The sequence below is a fragment of the Talpa europaea genome, assembly GCF_964194135.1.
Source record: "Talpa europaea genome assembly, chromosome: 4".
In the NCBI taxonomy this organism is placed as follows: Eukaryota; Metazoa; Chordata; class Mammalia; order Eulipotyphla; family Talpidae; genus Talpa; species Talpa europaea.
In genome coordinates this window covers 2,035,043-2,048,406 of record NC_140070.1, presented here as the reverse complement: position 1 = coordinate 2,048,406, position 13,364 = coordinate 2,035,043, and the positions used below count along the sequence as shown (strand labels likewise).

General features: G+C 55.5%; 1 protein-coding gene across 1 annotated transcript; it reads right to left on the bottom strand.

Annotated features, from left to right (window-relative positions):
- Positions 1-9,361: 9,361 nt before the first annotated feature.
- On the bottom strand, positions 9,362-10,789 carry LOC311169879 (ubiquitin carboxyl-terminal hydrolase 17-like protein 6; the record flags this gene model as incomplete). Its single annotated transcript, XM_084232122.1, has 1 exon — positions 9,362-10,789. One exon carries the CDS (start codon positions 10,787-10,789, stop codon positions 9,362-9,364), a length of 1,428 nt encoding a protein of 475 aa, XP_084088248.1.
- Positions 10,790-13,364: the final 2,575 nt, after the last annotated feature.

Genomic DNA, 13,364 nt, shown 5'->3' with positions numbered 1-13,364 from the left:
AAAACAAACTGAGTCAATTTGGGTATATTGATACCTCATAGAAAGTATTCTCATAAAATTGTTTCACCTTTTCAACATAAATGTAAACAAATAAAATTATTCAGAAGCACATAAGGCTTCTTAAAACCTAATAAGCCAGTCATTTCAAGCTAAATTTACTGAGGCTATAAAAAGGTATACTAATCTAGACCCTAAAAAGGACAAACCATTTAACGGTCTCTGTCTCCTTCATTAGTCAGCCTTGCTCTGACATCAGGTGCAAACTCCAGAGACTAAATCAAGGGCCTAAAATTCTTTCAACACTTTTAAACATGGCCTTCAAGGCCTATAGTAATATGGAGGGGACAAACTAGACTAAAAAGAAAGGGAGAGGAAGGCAAGAGAAGGGCCAGTCAATGGCAGTTGCCATTGTTAGTACCCTGCCACCTCAGACTCACCCAAGGCCCCATGCGCCCTAGGGCATTTGGGACCTCAACCTCTTAATGGGCTGCCAGCTTGCTTCCACTGCCTGCAACCAGGACACCTTAGCTGCAAAAAGCTGTCCCCAGGGCCATGCCTTCTGTGCCATCACACAGGGCACTAAAAAGGGACTGTCCCACTCTCCAGAGAGGGAGGGGCCAGCCCAAACCATGGGCCAGGATGGGAGGACAGGCTTGACCGTCAGCTGCCTCTGACTATGAAGAACCGGGTGCAGGAGAAGATCTCAGAAGAAGCCCAGAGGTGAGAGAGACTCCCCTGTTTACGGTTTATATGGACAAGCCTCGGGTGACCCTAAAAGTGGCAGACATAAAATTCACCTTTTTGGTAATTAAGGGGCCACTTACTCTGCCTTACTCCAATTCTTTTGACTGACCTACTGGTCAATTGTCCCCCTCACTAGTACAATTGGCCAGCCTGAGCCAGAATACTTTACAACACTGCTACCTTGCTGGCTACAAGGCTATTTGTTTATACATTTTTAGTTTTGTTTTCCTAACTATTAAGATGGAGAAAATTGTAACTAAATTCCAAACTAGCAGCCTCCACAGCCACCTTGGCTCTCCTAGCTGCTGCTACTAAACATAAAGTGGTACTGAAGTCCTAGGTCTCATTCATTCTGTCATTTTGGCTACAACACCTCCAAGGGTTTAGGGCACTAGCCCAACATTGCTCCTTAAAATCTCTAGTCTTAGTGGTAATATAAAATCGCAGAACCCTAGACCTGCTGATGGCTAAAGTTAAAGGAGTTTGTGCCCTCTTAAATAAAACATGTTGCTTTTAAATAAATACTTCTCATGAGGTAAAAGAAAATTTAAAAATACTAAAAAAAAATATACAAATTGTGGATGATCTCAAAAAAAAAAAAAACAAACAGGGCAAGGGCTTAGCTGAACACAAGCAATCTTTGCTTCTATAAAAGGACAACTTCTGTCCTGGCTACTCCCTTTTCTCGTTCCCTTACTAATTCTCTTTATTGTTCTTTTGTTTGGGCCCTGCATCCTTAATACTCTCCTCGGAATCATCTCCGCTCGCCTGGAGGCCATCAAGCTCCAAATGGTCCTGCAAATAAAACCCAAAATGACGTCTCCACGGTCCATCTTCCGGGGTCCCTTAAATCGACATCCTACTGTGGAACCCTAACTGTCTCCCCACATCGCCCACTCTCAGCAGGAAGCAGTCATTGATCAAACCTACGTCCCTTTTCCCTAACTGCAGTTAGGGCTCCATTTGTAAAAGGGGGAAATGAGACAGGGCAAGCTAGGGTTATTAGGCAGTTTTAGGGACAGTGCAGGAGGGGACCTCTGAAGAATTTAGGGAGGCTTCAGAGATAAGGAAAACCAAAGAAATAGAACCAATTCCATTAGGAAAACAAACACCCCAGGACCACGAATAATATTAATACTGTTAATGATGGTCCTGGTTTTCTTCAGGTGATAAAGGGAGGCGGAGATTGGAGAAATGGAGAGTGGTTTAATTTATGGTCACATTAGAAGGGCAGCTGTTTAACTTCAATGCAGGGATGCCCATCCAGAGGACTGGGCCATAAATTTAAAGATGCAACTAATGGGGAAAGAGAAAGCTGTTAGATAAGGAATGTGAAGATCCCGCACTCAGTAGCAAATTGAGTGAGACAGCCGAGAACTGACCAATCACAAAGAGACTGGGGAAGCTTTAGAATAATGAGGGAAAAAAGGTATATATTCCCTAAGACACGACTCTACTTTGGCTTCCTTGCCCCTCCCAGGCCTGGTTTCTGCTCTTTTCCTCCTCAATAAACTTTTTCTTTCTATAAACGAACCTGCCTCTTCTCGCTTGCTTGCCTGAGCGTCTGCGAAGTTCCTGCTGCGGCTTCGTGAGACACCAACCCTGGGGGGGTCTAGCGGCTGGGGCTCAGCACTGCCCTGCAGCCTGGGATCCGTTCCTGGCTGGAGGACTAGACCTGACAATTCCGGTGTCAACACTACTCAGAACTTTTACCATGACAAATATCATCACAAAAATTATATGTCTTAGTAGCGGGCAAAAGCATCTGCAAGAAATGATAAACACATTCTGATTAAAAAAACAATGGGCACACACACATCCGTATGGTACATTTGATCTTTATTCATCTTTTGGGAAGGATAAGGTAACTTTTCCAAATCACTCAAAATCTTTTTCCCTCTTGCCAGATTTCACTAGGTTAATTTTATCGCAGGATTCAACCCCTCCATCTAGTCCTAGATAGCCCTCCCACCACCCACATTCCCTTCTTCAGAGAAAACGAGGGGCTACAGGCAATGCCTGCTATTAGAGAACTTAGAAGTATGCCAAGAAAGCCACTCCCATAAAACACAGCAGGCAGTTGCCCCACCCCCAAGGGTGTCCCCATCGGAGGTGCTGAGGGTGTGTGATCCCTGCAGGAAAGGGACACAACTACCACTAGTCATACCCTGGGGCCTTGCTTCAGGGAGCCCTGATGTTTCTCACCCTCACCCCACCACCCACTCTGCTCGGCATCTCTAAGCAGACTAAATCCTATCAGGAACTGAAATCCCACGCTGCCTTCCAGAAACCACTATGGATCTCTCTCTCAACAAGTCTTCTCAGAAGGTTCAGAAGGTAGAAATGCTTTGTGCCCCTTGGGGGTCGTCAGCTGTACCGTATCGTTTTGGACACAAACTGTTAATTGAAAGCAGCGTACATGCTACATTAAACAGTGTTGTGAGTCACAGAGAACAGGCGCAGGAGAAAGCACCCCATCGTGACTCCATGCACTGGCTCCTGAGGCTCAGGTCCTTCCAGCATGGAGCGCGCTGCCTCCTGCCAGGGGGCACGCCCAACTTGCTAGGTCCAGGTGTCCGTGACGGGTGCTGGGAGGCTCTCCTGCTCCCGCCTTTTACTCCACGCTGCGGGAGAGCGACTCGTTGGATGTAGAACAGGTTTCCATTGGGGACAGCTGAGTAGCTTTGCAGCAAAACTCATCCTAAGACAAGGCTGAGTGTGCTTGTGGGCCACCTGCGCCCAGCCCGGGGCTCTGCCCTTTCTTCCCCCGCCACAGTTGGAGGAGCGGTGTTGCCCTGAGGCACAGTAAACTGGCTGTCCTGCTACCCCAGAGACCAGGATCTTGGCCCCAAGCCCAGGCATCTGTGTGAGCCGGGCTGATGTAGCCCCAGCACCTGTGGGCCCAGGCCGAGCGCGCCATCTCCTCTGTTTTATCTGTGAGTCACCCACTTCCTCCACCTGATTCCAGGTGCTGGGGCTGCAGAGGCCAGCAGACGCTCACGGCCTCCCAAGGGGACAGACGGCGTCAGAGAACCCAGAAAGCGGTGCTGGAGGCGGGGCAGGGAGGCGCCTGCGTGGAGACGAGGCCGGGGCACCATCGCGCCTTCATGTCCATACCTGCTGCTCAGCATCAATTTTTACTCTTTCTTTTGCAGCAGAGCGGCGCAAATTCACTTCTGCAGCCCCCGACCTTCACCTCAAAGGAAAGGCACTCGGCCTCCCAGCAGCCGTCCATCCACACACACTTCAGCTGCCCGTGAATTGCTCCCCGGGCTGAAGGCACAGAGCAGAGCCCTCAGTCAGCTGGTGATTCATTACTGGAAGGCGAAATCCCATCCTCAGGGCCAAGCTCAACCATCCATCCCCCGGGGCTCCTGAACACAGGGGATGGATTTAAAAGTGAGACGGGTGCAGACGTCACCCAGCAGCGAGGCCTGAGCACGCCAGGTCGTGCCCATGCTTGTTACTCAACGAGCACAACGAACCCCCGCCCCCCTGCTATGGCCGTGTCTGGGGTGCATAGAAGCAGAAGGAGACAATGTGCTTCCTAATCCCAATGAACAAACCTTTCCAGTCGATGACAATGTTCCACGTCTCCCAGGGAACGGTCCCGTGGGCGACGGCCGTTGGCTCCCTGGGAGGACCGGCCCAGGCCCTGTGTGCTGGCAACTGTGCAACTCGTTAGGAATTAACACTGGAAAGATTTTAATTGAAGGGCATCACTAAATGATTTTATATATATATATATATAAAAAATAATGAATGTATGGATGTATATGGAAAACCATTAATAGCCTTTCCTCTCCTTCCCAAAAGCAGATTCCCTTTGAATGTAACACTATGGGAGATTCCCCTTATTGCTCCACACTGAACAAACATTTATCGGCCCCCATGGAAAAGAAACCCTGTATTAGCAAGCAGTGTCGGAAATCCCTTGGTGGCCGGCTATGACTTCATCAGCACAAGCACATTCACAGTCAAGGTAAAGCCTGTGAATGCCATCTGTGCAGGAAAGCCTTCAGTACCTGCCCCAGTCTGAGACGGCACGAGATGACTCACACTGGAGAGAAACCTTACGAATGCCGCATCTGTGGGAATGCCTTCATTCAAAGCTCTGACCTTAGAAAGCACAATCTGACTCACACTGGAGAGAAACCGCATGAATGTCAGCTGTGTGGGAAATCCTTCAGTCAGTGTTCTGCCCTTAGACGACACGAGGGAATCCACCATGGAGAGAACATGAGTGTTTTTAGTGAATATTCTGACCTGAGATGACATACAATGATGATTCATTATATTTAAGAGACGTCAACCATAGCTTTCATGTTTAAACACACCAAAGACTCATACATTGAAGGGATACTGCAACTGATGTGGAAGATCCTCTAGACTTTCTAACTTGACATATGCACATGTATGTGGCCGTGAATACACACGTATGACATCAAAACCTTCAGTTTGGCCTGACCTTCGATGACCTGAGAGAACTCCTACTGTACATAGAAAGAATGAGGTTGTCTTCAGCCACATTTGTACGTTTGAAACACACTAGAGGATTGACACAGGTCAGACTGCCTGGGAGTGTCATCCATGTGAACAAATATTCAGCCAAGCACCAGTCACGTAGGCACAAGAAAGCTCAGTGAACGAGTCACTGCTAACCCAGGATGTGAGCGATGAATGTGCTTGAGGATTACCAAGCAATTCACACAGAAGCAATTCAATTAAAAGCCAACAGAACCCTTATTCCCAGAGCCATTCTGTGGCACATAGGAGGGGTCAGATTGTACAGAGCACTCAGTGTCACGAAAGAAGGTTCTCAAACCAAGGAGACGGTAGTCCAAAATCCAAGGAGGAGAAAACTTCAGCTAGATTTCATACCAGATAACGAAATCTAGGAGAAAAATACTCTAAGAATCTTTTAATATGCAAGTTAGCAAATAATTAAGAATAGACATAATTTCCGAGGGATAGGGTGAAATCGCCAAGATAGTCAAGTGGTCTGGGAATACTGAACCGATGCTGGGAGTATGCAGAATTTTGTAAGAAATTAAAGTTTGCAATAGATTTGTAAAGATGTGAGTAAACCGTGTTGCTAAAAAAGTCTAGTGAGCTGAAGATCTGCTTGTCCTTATGCAGCTGTAGGCACCTGTTTAGGTCTGCGCTCCTTGGCACGTGGGCCGAAGTTTTAGCCCAACTCAGAGTCTCTCCCAGCAGCTCCTTCCACACAGCTCATCCCCACGCATCCTCTCTCCTCACTGACATAGCGCTCTCTGTCCTGGCCTGCGGGTGACACAAGATCCTTCACAGGTGCCTGGTTGCTCCAGTGTGCCGTGGCCCTGGCTTGGCGAGGTCATGCGGGGGGCAGTACCAATGACACTGATGTCCACCACTGCGTCAGCACCAGCCCCGGCTCTGTGGGGACAGTTGCAGACTAGAGGCAGGGGTAGCTCAGCACCTCCAGGCCACAGAACACTCCTTGAATTTCTCCATGAAGCCTCTGAATTGGGCTAAGTGGGGGCGGGAGTTCATCGTCCCATGACCATATCCAGTACCTTGACTGGGTGAGTCCTGAGCTCCGCACCCAGTCAGCTCCCCGCCAGTGCTTTCTCCTTCCACAGCAGCTCTGCCAAGAGCACTCAGGCAAGCTGCACCCCCTAAGCTATCACACACCACAGAAGCCCGCAATGTACTGCAGAATGAAAGTTCTCACAAAGGAATTGCACATGCGTCCCCTTTGAACAAACCTGAAAACTGAACTCAAGCCTCAAGGGGAAATGTTTCCAAGAGAGAACTCAACTGGTGGGTGCTCTCCCCAACTGCTACCGTCCCCACTCACATCCCGAGACCCTGTGAGTGAACAGTTTTGCCTCACAGTGATAAGCCACTGTTTTCAAACACCCCCCCCCCCAAAGCGATTCTATGGTGCAGAGAGGGTGGAAACAGTCATGTGAGGAGGAGGAACTAAAATTCAACATTCTGGTATCTTGGCTGGAGAGGCAGAGACAAGAGAAGTGTGAAGAAGGGCTTCAGGGAACAAATAAGTCCAGACCCTGGAGACAGACCTCACGGGTTCTCATTTCCACCGTCACAGTCCAGGAGATGCTACTCAGTCTTTTTGTGACTCAGTTTATTCAACTCTAAGGTGGAAATGAGCTGAGGGCTTCATTCTTGGCGTGTCTACGAGGCCACTGCGGTGGACCAGAGGCCGCAGATGGCTCCGGGCAACGGGCACTTCTGTCAAGAGCAGGTAGATCCCCCTGCTGTGTTCCTGCCCCCAGGGGAATGGACAGTAAGAAGCGAACCTCTCAGTTTAATTGGCAACAGCTGATAATGATCAGGCGCTAACAGTTAGCACCAGGCTTTCCTGGCCGGGAATCCCCGGGATGTGCCTGTGGCTTCAGTCTCCTTCCTGGTTTTCTGAATTTGAAACAAGACTTTAAAGCCAAATTGCTGTCTGCTTCCCATCAACAATTGTGTTCAGGTCTGTTAACCTTTGGGGGGTTCATTTATGTAGCGTTCTAATTCTTCCTTCCCCCCTGCACCCCGCCTCCCGTGCGCCCTGGTCCCTCCACTCCCCCGTACCTGGGGGCCTTCTGGGTGCCCATTCGTGCCCAGGAGCTTTTTAAAAGAGCCTGATCAAGGCACCTGCCATGGAAATACCCGGGTGTGTCCGTTTGTTTGTTTTTGTTTGTTTGTTTTTGTTAATTTTGTTTGTGTTTTTGTTTGTTTATGTTTGTTTTCACTTGTTTGTTGTTGTACATTCGTTTTTGTGTGTTTGTTTTGTGGGAAACCCCCCATCCCCCGTGGGAGGCAGGAAAACTAACCTGTGGTGCAGAGGCTGCTGGCTGCGCCATGGGGGAGGCCCCATCAGATTTCCTGTTGAAAGACAGCATAAGCAACTCTGCTTTAATTCTGAAACTTTTTGTCTGATATAAATGAGCAAAGTACATTAAGTATGTGTGGGAGAGACGGTGTCTCACTGCAGAATTACGAGGCCCGGCTTGGAAGGGAGCAGCAGCCCACACCCAGGCCATGATTGCAGGCTTTGGCTATGGCCCGAACAATGATCTGATCACTTCCCCCGCTTTTCTAATGACTGTTGGTCTCCAGAATGGAGCACCCATGGCCGTGATCATCGATTTCTGCAGAATGAAAGCAGCAAAACACAAACAGGTGCCCACTAGGGAGGAAGGTGCGGACATTTGAGTCACGAAGGACACCCCATCTTCAGCTCCTGATCCTCATGACACTACTCAGAACTTTTACCATGACAAATATCATCACAAAAATTATATGTCTTAGTAGCGGGCAAAAGCATCTGCAAGAAATGATAAACACATTCTGATTAAAAAAACAATGGGCACACACATGGCACGTATGGTACATTTGATCTTTATTCATCTTTTGGGAAGGATAAGGTAACTTTCCCAAATCACTCAAAATCATTTTCCCTCTTGCCAGATGTCACTAGGTTAATTTTATCACAGGATTCAACCCCTCCATCTAGTCCTAGATATCCCTCCCACCACCCACATTCCCTTCTTCAGAGAAAACGAGGGGCTACAGGCAATGCCTGCTATCAGAGAACTTAGAAGTATGCCAAGAAGGCCACTCCCATAAAATACAGCAGGCAGGTGCCCCACCCCCAAGGGTGTCACCATCAGAGGTGCAGAGGGTAAGTGATCCCTGCAGGAAAGGGCCACAGCTACCACCAGTCATTCCCTGGGGCCTTGCTTCAGGGATCCCTGGTGCTTCTCACCCTCCCCCCACCACCCACTCTGCTGTGGCATCTCTAAGCAGACTAAATCCTATCAGGAACTGAACTCCCACGGCGCCACCCAGAAACCACTATGGATCTCTTTCTCAACAGGTCCTCTAGAAGGTTCAGAAGGTAGAAATGCTGTGTGCCCCTTGGGGGACCTCAGCTGTACCGTATCGCTTTGGTCACACACTGTTAATTGAGAGAAACGTACATGCTACATTAAACAGTGTTGTGAGTTCACAGAGAACAGGCGCAGGAGAAGGCACCCCATGGTGACTCCATGCACTGGCTCCTGAGGCTCAGGTCCTTCCAGGATGGCGCGCGCTGCCTCCTGCCCGGGGGCACGCCCAACTTGCTAGGTCCAGGTGTCCTTCACGGGTGCCGGGAGGCTCTCCTGCTCCCGCCTTGTACTCCACGCTGCGGGAGAGCGACTCGTTGGATGCAGAACAGGTTTCCATTGGGGACAGCTGAGTAGCTTTGCAGTAAAACTCATCCTAGGACAAGGCTGAGTGTGCTGTGTGGGCCACCTGCGCCCAGCCCGGGGCGCTGCCCTTTCTTCCCCCGCCACAGTTGGAGGATCAGGTGCGAACAAAACTAGGGAACCCCGTGCCAGGAGTGGGATTCCATTGGGCTCCTGCACCTGGCCCACACGGAGCTGGGGAGTGCTTGGGAATCCCATTGCTGCTGGGCAGGGGAAGGAGCAATCCGGGGTCCTGTCCAAGGTGCTGAGGGTGAGGAGCACTGGGTTTGGGTGGCTGTGGCGGGGTGGGTCTCCCCTGGGACACGCAGGATGCTGGGTGTTCATGTGCTCTTGTCACCTCGGCCTGGGCGACCGGAGATGGGTGTCGGTGTCTAGAAGGCAAGCAGGACCCTCTGGGCCTTCCTGTTCTTCCCCTTGGTGGCTCTGGTTCTTCCTCCCATGCCAGGGGCTCTGCCCATGGGGGCTGGCCCTTGAGCAGCATGTGCCCAGGCTGAAAGCTGCGGCTGGCCAGTGTCGCACTGGGCAGGACCCGCTCTGGACCCCGCGGGCTGTCTGGGCCGGTGGATCACGACCGCGTCGGCGGGCAGGGCACGGTCCACCTCCCTGAGCTTGAGGGCAGGCTTGGGTCGCTCGTGCTCCTGATGCTTTCTCCACTGGTCCAAGGTGACCGGCCGGGTCGGGGTCTCTCGCACAGGCTCCTGGGGCTCGGGGACCGCAGGAGGCCTGTCTCCCACAGGCTCCCGATGGGCCTCAGGGAGCAGGTCCACACCTGTGGTGGTCAGCGTTGGGGGTGGCCCACCAGGTGAGTCCTGCTCGCTGGCCCTGTCCAGTTCCTTCTTCTGGATGTAAAAGAGCACGTAGGCCTGTTGGCTCAGGGCAGAGGAGACATTGCAGGAGGTGACCTGAGAGTCGTCCATGCGATACCACCGGTCCTTCCCAAGCCTCACGTAGCGGAAGTAGTGTCCCTGGTGACACCCCCAGCCTGCGTGGACCAGCACCGCATAGAGTTCGTACTCCAGGGCCCCCGCCTTCTGCTCGGACAGCAAGGCCTGCAGGTCCAGGCGCTGTGGGTAGCGCACGGGCTTGGCCACCTTGCCGCCTGTGGGGCCGCCGAAGCGCTTGAGCATGAGGATGAGGACCTGGGGAGTGGCGTGCAGAGCCAGCGTCTTGGCGGCGGGCCCCCTGTCGCCACAGGCAGCGCAGTGGTACGCGTCGGGCCCGTCCAGGCTCTCCGGCTTCACCAAGTCCTGCAGAGCCTGCTCCACGCTGTCGGCGGCCTGGATGTCCAGGGCGATGTCCAGGTAGGGCTCCAGCGTGGTGGAGACTCCGCAGCAGCGCACGCACTGGATCTGGGACCTCCAGTAGCCCCCGAAGAGCCGCTGCACCAGGGTGCTGTCCTGGGGCTGTGGGTGCGCGGCCGCCAGCTCGCTCACACACCCGCCCTGCATGGCGCCCACGGTGGCCATCAGGAACTCGTGGGCATCTTCCTGGCGCCAGGCATGGAAGCCGGCGAGCAGCTCCTTCACGGGCGACACCACCTCCCCGGGGTGCAGGAGGGCGCGGGAGACGTGCGCCCGCATGGCGCAGAGCGTGCAGGACAGCCGCCGGGGGCAGGAGGCCGCGCGCGGCCGGGACAGCAGGTAGCCGGCCAGCGGGGGCGTGTAGGTCAGGCACTGCAGGGCCGCGTTGGCGTAGCAGGTGTTCCCCAGGTTGCGCAGCCCGGCCCCAACCTGGTCGGACCCCAGCCAGCGCCCGAGGCGGCCCTGGCAGCCGGTAGTCTCCGCAGGCCCCGGGGCCATGACGCGCGCCCCGCCGGAGGGATGAGCGGCTTCTTGGAGGGGAGGCAGGTCAGCCCTCCCGGGTCCCCGCACCTGGTCCAGAGGCTGCGAGCGCGTCCAGTCCTGAGGCCGAAGCTCCGAGTCGCGGCGAGGTCCGGAGTCTACCCTGCCGGGGTCAGGAAGAGCCGCTGCACGATGCGCGCGTCAGGACTGCTGGCTCCGAATGACCTGCAGGCCCGGCCCGGGCCCCTTTTATAGCCCCTGGCCCCGCCCCGCGACGAGGCCCCGCCCCCGACCCCCACCGGTCACCGGCCTGCTGGGCAGCGCTGGGCGTGGCCCTTCCGGGCCAGCAGCTCCCCGGGGAGTCCGGCGCTGTCTCACACCCCCCCCCCCTCCAGTCTGCGGGGCCGGACCTGGCACAGGTGCAGTCTGACGAGGCACTCAGCGCCCCAGCTGCCCACGGCTGGACAGGGACAGTCATCAGGCCCCTTCCGACCCCCTCAGCGTCCTGGGCTCGGGACCCGAATAGGGCTGGGGACGACAAATTGCGGCTCGGACCCTCCACTGGCGTCACCCCACCTGTCCCCGCATGTCAGAGCAGCATCAGCACGAGCTGGCAGGGACAGGAGAGGGTCTGAGAAGCCCGGAGTTGGCTCCGGACACCTGTGGGGCTGGGGTGACTCCTCTGGCCGGGGCGCAAAGGGCAGGAGCAGACTCTCGGGGAGCTCGCAGGAGGCCCCGCTGCACTCAGGAGCAGCCCGCGGGATGGACACAGGCGGCTACATCATTCATTCCCAAGGATTCGGGATTAAAAAATATCTTCAAGGGAAGCTGCACACTCAAGACAGTCGTGACGAGGTTTCTCTGATCGGGTCCCAGGAGGTCCGGACGCCGAGCCGAGGGCCTGGCCTGGGCCTGCGAGGTGGGAAGATGCAGAACGGGTGTTGGGGAGACAGAGCCCCTCGGGGCCCGCCATCCTCACAGTGGGGCGGGCGCTGGCCGGGACAGACAGGATCCACTCAGTGTCCACCGCGGGCCCCGGGAGGCCCCTGCAGCCGGAGGTGCTGGGTGTGGCCACATGGCCCAGGGACGCCTGAGCCACAACCCCTGCCCCAGGGGTGAGGGGCAGTGATTGAGGGAGGGAGGCACAGCGCTCCCTGGAGAGGCCCCAGGGCGTGACCTCTGGCACCTGCTTCGGGGAGTGGCCCCCGGGATATTGCCCTCAGAACCGGGATGTGGCTGGGGGGATGTGGGGGGGCTGGGCTGCCGCCATTCTGTGGAGGGCTCGGGTTAGGGGGGCGCTGTGGCCCGGGCTGTCCCCCCGTGGGCGCTGGCAGGAAGGAAGTGGGTGGGCAGGCAGCCCTTGGGTCCGCACCCCTGGCAGTGGGTCACTTTGATCTCTCTAGGCTTCAGAAAATGAACGACCCGAACTCCCTGAAATCTGGCCGAGGCCCCGCGTCCTCGGGCTTCCCTTGGGGGGAAGCAGCGTCGGCTCTGCCCAGCCCCACTGCAGCCCCCACCCCTAGACCCGCGCGCGCTCAGGAATTCGGAGCGTGTCCCCCTCACCCCGGGGCTCCGGGGTGCGCCCAGGTGCGCCCGTCCCCGCAGGCGCCTCATGACCGTCGGGGGGTGAAGACAGAGGTCAGCCCAAGCCCCACTGAGCTTTCTCAGGGCGCCCTGGACGCCTAGGGCTGGGGGGTCGTGCGTGCCCAGGGAGAGGGTCACCCGGCGCCAGACTCCCCTGGAGATGCCAGCCCGGAGGGGCCACGCCCAGCGCTGCCCAGCAGGCTGGTGACCCGGGAAGGGGGGGTCGGGGGCTTCAGGGCGAGCGGGGCCAGGGGCTATAAAGGAGGCGCGGGCCGGGCCTGCAGGTATTTGGATCAACCCCGGCCCGTCCCAGGAGGGGTGTCGCTGGGGATGGGGCAGCGTTGGGTGGCCCAGGTGTGTCCCCTGACTTTCCTCTTCCATCGCACCCTGTGCTGCGGGGGTGGTATGCGAGGGAGGCGGCCAGTCGCTATGACAGGTCCTGGGCATGACGTGCCGACGAAAAGGGGGGCCCTGGGGAAGGGGGGCGCTGTGTCCTCACTAGCCCGGCCCGGAGCTGGGAGAGGGCCTGGCTGGCGCCGGGCTGTCCTGCTGCAGCCGCGAGATGGCTGCGCCCGGCTGGCGTCCCGCCCCTTCCCTCCCACCCCGGCTCCTCAACCCCGACGTCCTGAGCCACGGGGACCCCGTGACAGCGGGGGAGACAGACCCCGAGGATTCCCGGGCGTGCGCTGGGGCTCCCTCAGGGGGCTGGCTGCCCCCGGGCCTCCAGAGTGCTGGAGCCGCGGCCGCGGGAGCCGCCCTGTCCTTCCCCTGCCCAGCCTGGGGCGGCCAGCACCGGGCAGCCTCCTGCTGGGGGCTGGACTCTAATAAGACGGTGTCTCACCAGCTCCTCTTCACTCTCAGTAACACACTCTTGTGTGCAAATGAGTGAGTGTGGTGGGATGTGTGCCAACGCACTCGCGACGCGTGGAAGGTAAAGCCCGACACAAATTTCACTTTCAAAGACTTTACTAAGAGCAGGAAACTGATTCGTGTTCGGCTCAAAACAAGC